Source organism: Urocampus carinirostris, chromosome 15, assembly GCF_059441175.1.
Source record: "Urocampus carinirostris isolate Australia breed hairy pipefish chromosome 15, RoL_Ucar_1.0, whole genome shotgun sequence".
Taxonomy (NCBI): Eukaryota; Metazoa; Chordata; class Actinopteri; order Syngnathiformes; family Syngnathidae; genus Urocampus; species Urocampus carinirostris.
In genome coordinates this window covers 33,749,287-33,763,910 of record NC_142363.1, presented here as the reverse complement: position 1 = coordinate 33,763,910, position 14,624 = coordinate 33,749,287, and the positions used below count along the sequence as shown (strand labels likewise).

Genomic DNA, 14,624 nt, shown 5'->3' with positions numbered 1-14,624 from the left:
ACATTCAGGGTGTTGGAACGGATTAAAAGGATTTACATTATTTTTAACGGGAAAAATGATTTCGGTGATCGAACAAATCGGTTTTGGAACATGGTTCTGGAACGGATTATGGTCGAGAACTGAGGTTCCACTGTCATCCATTTCAGTGTTGCTTTTCTGCTTTGAGTCCAAGCGTTTCACGTTTTCAGTTTCAACCCCATCTTCATACAAGACGTTTTCAACATCGCCCTTGCCTCCATCGAAAGTTCATTTGGACGAGGCACGAAGGCGCCACCTTTACAGCTGTGAGCAATCCTAACCAGCCTCAGATGAGAGGCGGTAAACTCTGAGATCTGACACAAATCCCACAGTCATAAGAACTCGTCAAACAATTATGTCTTTTTTTTGTGATGGAAGATGGGAGAGAGGGGGGAGAGAGAGCTTAATAGCCATGAGAAGAGCCAGCTGAGTCATCACTGGTACACTTTGTGCCGCATCACTGCGCATCAGTCACATTCTCACCACCTCTTCTTATTCTATCTGGCTTCACCTACAATGAGGCCGTTTTGACAGAATTTCACTCTTCCACCTTGATACTTTTTTCGTGTAACGCAGGAAAGAAAAAAAATCATGCTCGGCTGTCTTCTTCTCGAGCTACTTAAGGTTACCAGCATGGGAAAGCCTCAATACCTTATCTTTGTTCAGACACAACAAAGTCAATTTAAAGGGCGATAAGGTTATTTTGGGAACAGAAGAGCACACATACACAAATGATGAGTTAAAAATTGTAAAAGCCAGTCTGGTAGGATGCTCTTGTCCTCGAAACCTCTGACTCAGGCCTCTAAAATATATGTTTAATCATTTTAAGTAAAATCTTTAATATATAATGATATTTTTTAACAAATTATTTGTATTAAAATAAAGGGGGAAAAAACAAACATAATACCTGAAATGAACCAAATTACGTCAAGTAATGGATCTCATCTCTAGAGATATTTTTTCATATTTTAAGCTTTTACAAAACTGCTTAAATCAAGCAAAATTATCAATCAGTACACAAATTAATATACAGTGATATGACCTATACTTGGCCCCCTCCAGCCCTTAGAGACTTTTTTGTGATATACAAATACAGATGACTTAACTGTATTTGAAATAGTCCTTTTCTTACTTTCACCATTTTCATCCTAGAACAAACGAAAACCACGATTATGCGTGTGAAATCACTCCACTCCCCTCGCTTCCTTTCCTCCAGTGTAATATGCACGGTGGCCAGAGCAACGACAATAGAACTAAGATAATCTAAGAGTTAATCTTTTATCTTTTTAATATTCGTAATATTCTTTTTTCTATACCTGTTCTTAGTTGTATTACGCTGGCAACTGTGTGGACAGCAAAGAAGAATTTAATTGTGCAGGGAATTGTGGTTCTTTACCGTGCATATGACAATAAACACTTCTAATCTTGAAGATAAAAGCAGAAAAGCGTGGGAGAAAAAACTATATAAGGGCTCTTTGAACTCAGGTGGGCATTGTTAACATATACTTAATAGAGAAAACAATTCTACTTTCAACTTTTTAAGGAAACCTCAAACTACGCATCCCATCTTTAACAATACCCTATAGGCAGAAAATAATTAGCTTATTTCAGGTATTTTTTTATTTTAAAAAGAGAGAAATCAACATAATAAAAAGAATCAAATTTGTCTTATGTAGCAGAGGTAGCATTTTCCCCCCTCATTTTAAGAGATATTGTCTGGAACCAGAACAGGATCAGGACCCAAACGCGTGACGCTCTCAAACAAGTCTTTTATTTTACGGGAAATGGGGAGTCATGCACGTTAGGCAGCGGTCTGGCGTGGAAAGACAGGAAGCCAGTGACCGACGAGATCGATTCCAATTGCCCGAGTTGATATCGGACAGATGGGGTCGATACCGGACAGGACGGACAGACAGGATTGAAAATGAAACATGATATCGAAAATAAACAGGACAAACAAGACGGGAACGAAAACTGGAGAGGATAATAAACAAGACAAAAATAGACAGGAACGAAACTGGAAACCAATATTAAACAGGACAAAATAAACGGGAACAATACAGAACAGGAAATACCGACAGGCAACAGGACCGAGTCAGAACCCATGTCTTGCGGGGCAGAGGTTCACTGACGGACTGACAACTGGGGATTGACAGGAGGGGCAGGGAGCCAATCAGAGTCCGCAGCAAATGAGCAGGCACAGGTGATTCCAATCAGCAATCTTGACAGATACTGTATTTTCTTCCCCAAATAGAAACCTGGAATTTTTTAAAATAATAGATTGTGCCCTGAATTGTATAATTCTGCTTGGTTTGAGTATAAATGTTCTGATTTTAACAGAAAACACGTGAAAATCGCCTGAAACCAGCAAAATGACACCTAAAATAGTGCCAGTGGCATCAGATTGTATTTCTTGGTTTTTAGACCAATGACGGAAAAGAGCCTCGTGCATTATTAAGCCATCATTCAGGCAAAACTGACTTTCCATTTGTGTCCTCTTTTTTTTGTCCTAGGTGGTGCTGGAGTGCGTCCTGCAGGAAGGTCTGGTATACAACAAGGTCAACCCCATCTTTCACCACTGGAGGATCAATGACAAGAAGTTTGGGCTGACGTTCCAGAGCCCGGCTGACGCTCGCGCCTTCGATCGAGGAATTCGCAGAGCCATTGAGGACATCAGCCAAGGTGGGTCACGTGTTCCTTTTGCCGTGTGAGCTGATTAGTGATTAAGGTTGTGACAGAATGCTAAGCACCACTTCTTCTGGGTTATCTTGTTAGCGACAGCTGACTGTACGAAACCTTCCTCATCCCTCCGAACGGTGTTTCTCAAAAATACAGTAGACCTGCAGTTCATGGGGTCCCTAGCTCACATTGTTTTCACGTTACAATATGGAATACGATCATTTTCGGCCTATCGTTACAGCGTTTTCCCCTCAATACAACAAATTATTTTGTGTGGCTCACAACTTTGCGGTGCAACATACAATATGCGTGTCTGCTATTGGTCGACATCATATGATATACTTGTCTGCTATTGGTCTGCGTCGTGGCACCATGAAGATCAGGGTTGGGTAGGGTTACTTTAACTTGATTACTTTCAATTACTTTTGGATTACTCCAATACCAAATATGCTAATAAAAGACAAAAGAAACTAAACACGAATAAAATGATGACTCACAACACGTGGTAAGCTTTCTCTCCTGGTTTTGATCTCTTTGATCTCCAGCAAACAGCTTGCCAACATCATTTTTGCCGTTCCATGTATTCAGTTACTCCCCAAGCCTGCACAAAATTTAGTAATTTTATTCCTATTTAGTTTCTCTTGTCTTTTATTAGCATATTTGGTATTGGAGTAATCCAAAAGTAATTGAAAGTAATCCAGTTAAAGTAACTCTACCCAACCCTGATGAAGATGCAAGTATGTTGTTGTCTGAAAGCCCTCCCACAATGCTCCCTTTCTCTTTGTTCGGTTCAGAGTCTTGCGTAACAAACTGAAAATTGTTTAGCTATGGGCCCTAAGACTATAGGGGGAAGCAAGAATAGGATAACAATGGAAGGGCTGTAACCTAAATCAACTATCAGCATATTTATTAAGAATAGGTTACAAAGTATTTTAAGAGAAGTGGAAGTTTTAGAATCCGTTTTAGTTTGAATACGCCGTGTCCTTCCCCATCTGCATCCACCTACTAACTCCATTGTACCAGCTCAATTAACGTCACACCAGCAGAAAATAAATTTGCACTTTTCCTTTATAATGTTGTTTAATATACATGTGTATTACATATCAGTACCACTTGTTATGTAATATTCATGGTACCTGGATCCCCACCACCTTTTGTCTTGGGCAGGCACAGCCTGGCGGGACCGATCCCTCTCGAGGCCATTTTTGGGGTAAAGGTTTGCTCCCCCACATAAAACAGATAGTACTGGTTTCCATGGTTACCATTTGCACGAGAAGCCTCCTGATCTGACTCAGATGTTACACAACACCTTTATCATGTGGTTGCTGTTGTTTTTAAAAAGTTATCCCGCTTATCAGAGATCTTGACGGGCAGCGACGTGTGTGTGACTTTACTGATATTAGATCCTAAATCACTGGGGAAATCTCTTGTTCCTAAATTTAAAGTAGGCCTGTTTTGTTGAATTACATTCTTATCATACAATATGCATTGTATCTATCGTGGCTTTCAGATTTTTCTTTAAAAAATGTGACATCCTTTGCTTTGGTATCATATTAAAGGCTTGAAGGCGCTTTGTCCAGTAAATGACTTTGTGATTTGTATGTTTTTGTAGCTATATTCAATTTTTTTATGTAAATTAAATGAATCTAATTCACACATTATTTTTTATTACTAACATTTAATATGCAGGGTTGGGTAGGCTTACTTTAACTTGATTACCTTCAATTACTTTTGGATTACTCCAATACCAAATATGCTAATAAAAGACAAAAGAAACTAAATATGAATAAAATGATGACTCACAACACGTGGTAAGCTTTCGCTCCTGGCTTTGATCTCTTTGATCTCCGGCAAAACTAACATCAAATGCGACAGAAACAAAATGAAAATAAATCCAATCAGCTTGCCAACATCATTTTTGCAGTTCCATGTATTCCGTTACTCCCCAAGCCTGCACAAAATGTCATTTTATTCATATTTAGTTTCTTTTGTCTTTTATTAGCATATTTGGTATTGGAGTCATCCAAAAGTCATTGAAAGTAATCAAGTCAATCAACCGTACACAACCCTGTTAATATGTATATATAATTCTTACGTTTCTAACTAGGGTACTGAGGGTTGGAACACATTGGCTCAATACCATAGGTTTCAATCTCTGCCATATGACAATTTCACTTTACCACCCTGACCTCAGAAAAAAGTAATGTATCACAGTGGTCTACTGCATCACAAAAAAATATGAAGCTTAATGCAACCCAATGTAAGTGTGAGAAATGTTCTGGAATTAACCTGCTCCTTCTTCTGTGCACTGGCATCCTCTGTATTCTGACAGTGTTGTGTAACACCTCTTCAAGGTTCCTCTGTATTCCTCCAGCATGGCTTAGCTGTCCAGGTGAGGGTGGTGGAGAAACGTCAGGGTGGGGGCTTACCTGTGTTGCGTCGGTAGGTGAGAGAATATACCGGGAAGGTGCACGCACCTGCGTCAGTAGGCGTGAGGATATGCCACAAAGGTGTGCACCGGCGTTGCGTCTGTAGGTGAGAGAAAATGCCGCGAAAGGCGCACACCCGCCTTTTGTCAGTCGGCGAGAGTATGCGGTGAAGGTATGCATCCGTGTTGTTTTGGCGAGAGAATACGCCGCTATGGTGCGCAGACCCGCCTTGCGTCAGTAGGCGGAACAATATACCGCAAAGGTGCGCAGCAGCGTCGCGTCGGAAGGCGAGAGAATATGCCGCAAAGGTGCGCGCACCCGCGTTGCGTTCGTCTTGCGGTCCTCTGTTGCCATGGCAACTCGCGTCTCTGGCGGCTCCGCGTCGTGCCGCACTCGCGTGTCTCGTGCGTCGCGTCTTTTTACACCGGCACGGACACGTCGGGTCTAATAGTAGCAATAGTATTCTCTTGTTTTGAATTGACGTTTTATGCATGAGCCCAAGTTAAGACCCATTTGCCAACGTTCCCCTCGTTGAAAGAACACGAGCTTCCCTTTTTTTTTTTGATCAGACACAGTGGAGCTGTGTGTCAGCTCGCTGAAGCCGGCGAGCTCACATTGTGAGTTATATAAGGTGTATGTGCCAATTATATCAACTAGCTTTCAAGACCGCCACTGTTAAAATCCGCCATTTCTCCTGCATTCATGTTTCAAGGTTGCGCTACTGCCAGTTTGTATTAAGTCAAGTCATTTTTATTTGTATAGCCCTTAATCACAGAGTCTCAAAGGGCTTCACAGGATTACGCAGACTATTTTTTCAGACTATTATTACAACATCCCCTGATCTGGAACCAACATGAGGGCAAGGAAAAACTCATAAAACCTCAACATGAGGAAAATGAAGAAACTTTGAGAAGGGACCGCACATAAGGTATCCCCCTTCCAGGATTACCAGACATTAGAGGATGTATTAGGGTTTTGCTTTTACATTCAGGGTTCACGTGGGTGTTTGAAATCCTTGAAAATACTTGAATTTTAATGTTGTCTTCTCAAGGACTGAAAAGTGCTTGAATTTTGGGTGAAGCGCAAATAGATGCTTGAAACTGATGCCATGTTTCTCAACAAGTCTGCTTAAAAATGACACCAACACTGCTCCCTAGTGGCTTCGCTTTGCCATTGCATTTCTTTTTCCACCGTGATTAATGGCAGCTGGCATTGGTTTGTATGGTATTGTCGTATGAAGTGTCATCGCCCCCTATGGGTCGCGCCCAAGAGGATTGTTGCATGCTATACCTAAACAGGGCACTATGAAATGTGTACCAGTGCAATGATTACGAATCAATTATGGGCATCTATTATGCAAAAATTTCTTGTGGTAAATTGTATTGGGAGGAACTTCTTGCAAGTAGCGCAGGAGGTAGAGCGCTCGTCTTGGGATCAAGGGATCCCAGTTCGAATCCTGGCTCGCCCGTGTTACATGTTGAAGTGTCCTTGGGTTAGACACTGAACCCCCCTAATACCCCCAATAAGCAGGTTAGCGCCTTAGATGGCTGCAAGGCCGCCATTGGGAAATGTGGAGCGCTTTGGGGAGTCATTGACTTGAAAAGCGCTATACAAATGCAGATCATTTCATTTCATAGAGGAAAGAGTTTTCTCAAAAATATTTACACATATGTTGTTTGGACCCACATATATGTTTTCGATTTAAAATCATACGTATCGATAAATGCACTCGCAAGATTAAAAGTCACATATGTAAATTCAAGTCAAGTCTTGTTTATTTGTATAGCCCTTAATCACAAAGAGTCTCAAAGGGCTTCTCAGACCACAGATTATTGCAAACCACAGACTTTTATGACACCATCCCCTGATCTAAAACCTACATGAGGGCAAGGAAAAACTTTAAAAGCTCAACAAGAGGAAAATGAAGGGACCACACATGTCTCTCTCAAATCACAAATATATTTGTGGATCTGCAAAATACATGATTCACACCAGAGTTTTTCTTTAAATGGGACTGGAGGAATTGGAAAATTGCCTTTCAATGTCCTTAAAAAGTTGGCCATGAAAAAGGTGTAAAAACCCTGTACATCTCTTTGGTAGCTCACCCTCACGTCTCCATGTTATGAAATAATCAAGGAAAATGTTTTCTTTGAGCTAATTCAGTAACATTGTGGGAATTTTGTTAAATCTCTTTCTTGGTTATGCGTGATACCGCAGAGAAGCTCGACAACAGTGAAGCGGGATGAGTCATAAGACTTAAGACTGATGTGCTGCCGTCCTGCTCTATCGGGATTAAATAATGCTGCCATTCATGTGTTTCTCATTCACAATGGTGCAGGACCAAATATATCAGTTTTAATTTGTTTTCCAGCAGACCAGGAACAAAATAAAAGATTCCTGAAAACAATAATACTGAACATCTTCAAGCAAAGCACTCACAATACCCACCGTCTTTATTTGTGTAATGCACACTCCTGTATAAAGCACACATATTTTTTAATTAGAAATCAGTATGAAATTTTGTTTCATTGTCTCATCTCATCAGCCGTACCGCTTATCCTCATTAGGGTCGCGGGGGGGAGCCCACCCCAGCCATCTCCGGGCAGTGGGCAGGGGGACACCCTGAACTGGTTGCCAGCCAATCGCAGGGCACACAGGGACAGACAACTCATTCGCTCATTCACACCTAGGGACAATTTGGACCGGCCAATTTACCTGAAATGCATGTTTTTTGGAACGTGGGAGGAAACCGGAGTGCCCGGAGGAAACCCACGCAAGCACGGGGAGAACATACAAACTCCGCACAGGAAGTCTGGAGCTGGATTTGAACCCACGACAGGTTCCCATGACATGAACTGTGCCGCACAAGCGCTAACCACTGCGCCGCCGTGCTGCCCTGTTTCATTGTCTCTCTGTTCAAATTTTGCGCTCGGAAACAACGGGAACCGAACCCCGGTTGCGGCTGTAAGAGCACCTATTCCTATTACACTATTTTTAGTCATGGTACAAGAGACGAATGATAATGTCGTTGTGCATTTCACACTCCAATGACTATAAACTATTCTATTTTGTATATTCTAAGCATTGTGAGTGATAAATGTATTGAAATTGTAACATGTGAAATGAAAAATGGGTAAAACCTTGTTTTTAGGTTAAAAAAAATGTACCTTGTTTACAAATAAATAGGGTAGATATTATATTACCTACACTATATGCCAGGGGTCACCAACTTGGCCCGCGGGCACTAGGTAGCCTCACTAAGAACCCAGACGTTACACATGGACCGGTTCTGAAAATATGTTGGTGCAATTTTCTAGGAAATTTCATTTCTGTGTGACAGTATGAATTCTTCCAAAATTCTTTGTAAAATTAGCCTATCATTGATTTATGTAAATTACTCAGTGGCAGATTTTATTGTGCTTGACTGAGACTATTTTAACCCTACTTCTAAGAATTAGTGAATGGTAATATGCTGAAGTCTGGCTCATTTCTGAAGAGCGGATGACGCTCTACACCAAAGAACAGTGACCAGATGATGAAGGTGCTGTGTCTGAGTCAGGTCAGGAGGCTCCATAGAAACTTATCTTTTCCATGTAGGGGAGAAAACCCATGTCCTTAAAACGCCATGGAGAAGAATGGGCTCTGCCAGGCTGTACTTGGCCAAGATACACCGCAGGAAATGGTGCTCCCTCAACCCTAGCGGTTAAGGGAACCATGAACCATGAATACAATACTATTAACAAAAATATAACATAATAATAACAGGATAAGATTTTATTTTAGGAATGCACATCAAACTGGTAGCCTTTTACAATATACAGTAACAAAAACATTGGTGACACCTGCTCTAAATAAATCAATTTACAAGTATTCTAAATAAGGAATATGTAGGACATTTCGACTTGTTTTCCTGTACTTCAACCTAAAGGTGAGAACCAGGGAATGATAGAACAATCTGAGAGTACTGTAATCAAAATAATCCGCCATGGTTGTGGGGGTTTTCGAGGTTAAAAAAAACAAAAGAAAATTAAATGCAACTTGAACGTGCGTCACTTGCAATGGGAAAATGAATTGATCCGTACAGCAAAAGTTACCAATTGATTTGCATTGGCTAATCGGCTAAAAGACTTGTTATCTACACGAAAAACTGGAGATAAATCCAATTAAAAATGGCAATGCCAGACTATCGGAGAAAAAAAGTGCATTTGTGTAAAACCGTTTGGTATCCTACGTCATCCCGATACCCGAAACTAAAAGCCAGTCTACAGCATCTGCAGACTTGTTGGTTGGTGGTTTTTTTCTCCGTCTTTTTTTAAGGGCCTTGTGGAAATGGGACATGGCGTTTTAGACGAGGTTGGGTTACATTATTCGGGGCATGCATATTTCATGAACTTCCGTGTGCCCCACTAACACAAAGCGGCTTTCATTTCCCCATTTAGGCTGCAGCTTATAGACACCGGTAGATTTAAAAAAAAAAAAAAAAAATAGAATCTTGATTTTTCTAACAATTTCTCAAGTCGTTTATTAGCACATTTATGACCGTTTTTTAATGTATATTTTACTGGAAAAAAGTATTTTAGACAATGTGTTTACTCTTGTGAAAGGGTTTGATTAGAATCTGTCTCGTTAAAGCCCTAGTGTGTAATATTTGACCACTAGATGGCATTCCTGTCTAATGCAAACGAAAACCAGTGCCAGAGCAAGCAACAACACGGCAGACAAACATGGTGGCGACTTAAGTGGGGATACCATCCATCCATCCATGATCTGCACCGCGTATCCTCAGTAGGGCCGCGGGGGTGCTGGAGCCCATCCCAGCCATCTTCGGGCAGGGGACACCCTGAACTGGTTGCCAGCCAGTCGCAGGGCACACGGGGACAGACAATTCACTCGCTCATTCACTTCTAATAGGGATTCCACTTATGTAAAAACAAAAATATTTTATAGACCTATGAAACGGGAGTGCCCAGAGGAAACCCGCGCAAGCACGGGGAGAACATGCAAACTCCACACAAGAGGTTCGATCTCATGACCTCAGAACTGTGCCGCACACGCGCTAACCACTGCGCCGCCGTGCTGCCCATGGCTATTCATGTATTAATCAATTCATGTCTAATTATCGAGCCCTTGTCATCACAAGACTTCAAAATTAAAGTCTGTTTTTTTTTCCTCGCTGAGTATGTAACAAAGCGGCTAAATTCCTGGAAAAGACGATGCTAATTTTGAGCGCGAAAGAAGTTAACGTTAATATTTTTACATAACTACTCGGTTATATAAATGGCTATTAAATAAGTGCTTGAATTTGGCCATGAAAAATATCTTGAAGTAGGGATACCATCCATTATCTGCACCGCGTATCCTCAGTAGGGCCGCGGGGGTGCTGGAGCCCATCCCAGCCATCTTCGGGCAGTGGGCAGGGGACACCCTAAACTGGTTGCCAGCCAGTCGCAGGGCACACGGGGACAGACAATTCACTCGCTCATTCTCACCTAGGGACAATTTGGACCGGCCAATTAACCTGACATGCATGTTTTTGGAATGTGGGAGGGAACCCACGCAAGCACGGGGAGAACATGCAAACTCTACACAGGAGGTTCGATCTCATGACCTCAGAACTGTACGCACACGCGCCACCGTGCTGCCCCAGTATGGATTCCACTTATGTAAAAAAAATTTTTTTTTATAGACCTATGATTTATTTGTTTATTTAGAAAATAACACTGGTAGGAGGCATTAAATATTACACACTTTCCGTGTAATCAGTGATGCAAATATACTAGCATTAGCAGCTAGCTGTGGTGTCCTCAATGCTACAGTCTCTGAAAGTGGCAATAGTCGCTAAGTTATTTAGCGTTAACTGCTAAGGATATACCAATGTGCACCAAAGCGATGCCATTTGCTAATGCAGCCAGCAGCCACAATCATAGAAATATGTGCAAAATCCAGGGATTGTTTGTCCAGAATACAATCGAACCCCCTTAACCCCCCTCAAAATAAATGATCGACCAATTTTTTGAGATCATGATCTTATATCCTTCCCAATCTATGGATGTCATATTGTCAACCCCATCCGTCTTTTCTCATTCTGTTTTGACTTGAGGAGAATTGATGTCTTTGTTAAATTTTGAGAAAAAAATCCTTTGTCCAAAAACTGCATTTAAAAAAAGGAATGCCCGCATTTGTTATTATTCATTTGTATGACTTTCTGTGTTGTTGTTTTCTCTGTTAGGCTGTCGACCGTTTGGAGACGGGGACATTCCAGAGGACGGACTACCAGTGAGTGTTAATCAATTTTTTCAACATTATTTTGGGTTCAAAACACTTGTGTCATGGTTTTGCATCCTCAGAAACCTCGTGAAATCATACTTATTTGACCAAAGTGATGTTGCTATGACAACCAACACAGCACAATGAAAAATGCAGTTAAATCCCCAATGTGTTGTACAGTGACCTTTAGTGCTGTAAAAATACTTTATTCAGTTAAATAAAACGTGATTGATTCAAATGATAAGTAAAAACAAATGTACTTGCTCGTAAATAGGATTTTTATTTAATGAAGTGTACGTTTAGAAATTCTTAATTACACAACCTGACATGTGTTCGAAGTAGCCAACATGTTTGGTCGCCATCTTACTACTACGGAAGCCTGAGCTACTATTTTATGAAGGTATCCTCCCCCGGTAGCGGTAAGATCGGGTCTAAAAACCCACCCCGACCTGACCAAGGCCCGAGGGTATAGTCAGTTAAATTGATTTCAAGGATCGTATATATTATATTTTATTTGTGAGGACTCCAGAGGAGGAGAGGAGATTTTTGATAGAAAATCCAAGCCTCTCTTTTATAGCGAAATCTAAGTTAAACGAGACTGTATAAACATTTACATCTTTTCTATTTTTGTGTCTATAGAGGTAACCTACAATTTTCTACCATTGACGGATTTTTTTTGAAGAGTTTACGGGTTTTAAGGCCGTCAGTCATTTTGAGAGGTTAAATATTGAGCCAGAAACCACAGCATTCTTAAGAATCTAGCGCTGCATCTTAAGAGAGAGAGAGAGAGAGACAGACAAAAACAACAATGAGCGGTGGATAATTATAAAAAGAGGCCGCGACAGAGAGGCCAGACCTGACCCAAACGAAATGAGTTTAAGATTTTTCTTCTTCTTAACGGTAATTGAGACACTGCTGAGCCCTGCATGTGGTGATCACTAAGTCCCGTCATTCGTGTTTCCTTCTCTAGCCACTCATGTTAGCCATTTGGCTGCAGCCTATGGCTCACCACTAGCGTTGTTAGCTGCTTGTCATTCTAAAGCACAAAAGTTGGACTAAAATTGCAACTAGTGCATCATATGAAGCAGAACCTCCTTTTGACGTGACTTTTGACCAAATGGAGGGAGGTTATAACGCTCATCAAAGCTTCGCTACATGACTACTCCCCTCCCGTATCTTCAAGAGAGAGAGGGGTGAAGGAGGGAGCTGCGTTCCTGTTCCTGTGGCAAAGTTCCTCTTTAAAGGATCAGGCCGAACTCACAGGAAATCCAATGGCCCTGTTGTTGCTAGGCAGCGAGGGGGGGTTGAAACGGGAAAGGAAAGTAATGGTGTGGGGGGGTGTTCACAAGGTTCAGCGTGTGAGCCACTGAGGGTGTCGCCATGGTGATTTGGCATCCCAATGTTGCGCTAGCAGACCTGAGCTGCAGAGAAAAAAGTTCTGCTAGTGAAGAGTTTGCAAATAGCACCGCGTCAGGAAGGATGAGACACTAAAAAGAACCCCAACCCCTCCTGCCCCCCAACTTCTGCATTTAATTTAGAACAAACAGGATGTTGTTATTCATCACTTCGGTTCATTGAGGTTCTCCTGGTTGCTCAGCTTTATCAAGAATGCTTGTTTGTTTGTATTTTAATTTGTGTATTTTGAATAGGAGACAATGTATCAACTCGTAAAAAACAATCAAATTCAGAAAAGTGGTTAGACAATTTTAAGTTCCCACAATGGCTTTACACAACCAATCGACGATTATAATGGCTCATAGTTTATTAATCAATTACTCGTCTATTCGTTTTGTCAGTCATCCCAAGAATTCCAAATAAGAGTCACATTTTATCCGCAGCGAATGCAACGAGGCGGCTACATTTTCAAAACTTGTTTCTGCTCATTTTTAGTGCAGATTCTATTTTTAAGCAACTGTTCAACTATTCGGATGGCTATTCATCCATCCGTCAATTATCTGCACCGCTTATCCTCAGTAAGGTCGCGGGGCTGCCGGAGCCCATCCCAGCTATCTTCAGGCAGTGGGCAGGGGACACCCTGAACTGGTTGCCAGCCAGAGACTGACAACCATTCACTTGCTCATTCACACCTAGGGACAATTTGGATCGGCCAATTAACTTAACATGAATTCTTTTTGGAATGTGGGAGGAAACTGGAGTGCCCAGAGGAAACCCACGCAAGCACGGGGAGAACATGCAAACTCCACACAAGAGGTTCGATCCCATGACCTCAGAACTGTGCCGCACACGCGCTAACCACTGCGCCGCCGTGCTGCCCATGGCTATTCATGTATTAATCAATTCATGTCTAATTATCGAGCCTTGTCATCACAAGACTTTAAAATTAAAGTCTGTTTTTTTTTGTCTCGCTGAGTCATGTAACAAGGCGGCTGAATTCCTGGAAAAGACGATGCTAATTTTTAGCGCGGAAGAAGTTAACGTTAATATTTTTACATAACTACTCGGTTATATAAATGGCTATTTAATAAGTGCTTGAATTTGGCCATGAAAAATATCTGGTTATAGTGCAGAAAATACTGCGCGTATTCCTTTTTGTATTCTATAAAAAAAGCAGCTGACTGTTTTTTTTTTTAACTCATGGGGGGCCAACAATCCAGGGTGATCTCGGTCCTCTCTGTTCCGAAGTCATATGATGACGGAAGTGCGCTGGAAGTTCCCGGACGCTCGCGGGAAACTGCTCTTCACCCCCCTGGGGGCCACATCTCTGGGGTCAGATCATCTCCGGATCGGTCCCCACGCATGCCTTTGAATGGCGAGCGCTTCAAAAAGGAAGCCAGAGTCTGTTTCTTATTTCGATTCCGCCCTCCCCCCCTCGAAATCCTTTCTGTCTTCCTCTCACATACACATCCAGCTGTCATCTGGCTTTTTTAAGTTCTCTGCTGCATTTCTCCAGCTGGAGCTGGTTTATGACATTCTCTCTGCAGACTCGCTGGCCTCTCTCGCGCTCTTTTTCTCTTTTTACGAGGACAAACAACAGAGGTGGGTAGTAACGGGTTAGGTTTACTCCGTTACGTTTACTTGAGTAAGTGTTGGGACATTTTGTACTTCTAAGGGTATTTTTAAATCACTATACGTTTTACTTTTGCTTGAATAGAAGAAACTGTATTCTTACTGCGCTACATTAGGCTACATTGAACCCGTTTCTTAAATACCCTCCTCGTAAGTACCTGTCTTTGTTTCTGCTTAGGTGCGTTTTGTCAGAGACCTAGTTTC

General features: G+C 41.7%; 1 protein-coding gene across 1 annotated transcript in view; it reads left to right on the top strand.

Moving 5' to 3' along the window:
• spred1 (sprouty related EVH1 domain containing 1) overlaps positions 1 to 14,624 on the top strand; it is a 71,202-nt gene that overhangs the window by 43,175 nt on the left and 13,403 nt on the right. Inside the window, exons 3-4 of the mRNA XM_088354130.1 lie at positions 2,532 to 2,700; positions 11,356 to 11,402. Coding sequence (XP_088210256.1) covers positions 2,532 to 2,700; positions 11,356 to 11,402 — 216 coding nt within the window. The remainder of the gene's footprint in view (positions 1 to 2,531; positions 2,701 to 11,355; positions 11,403 to 14,624) is intronic.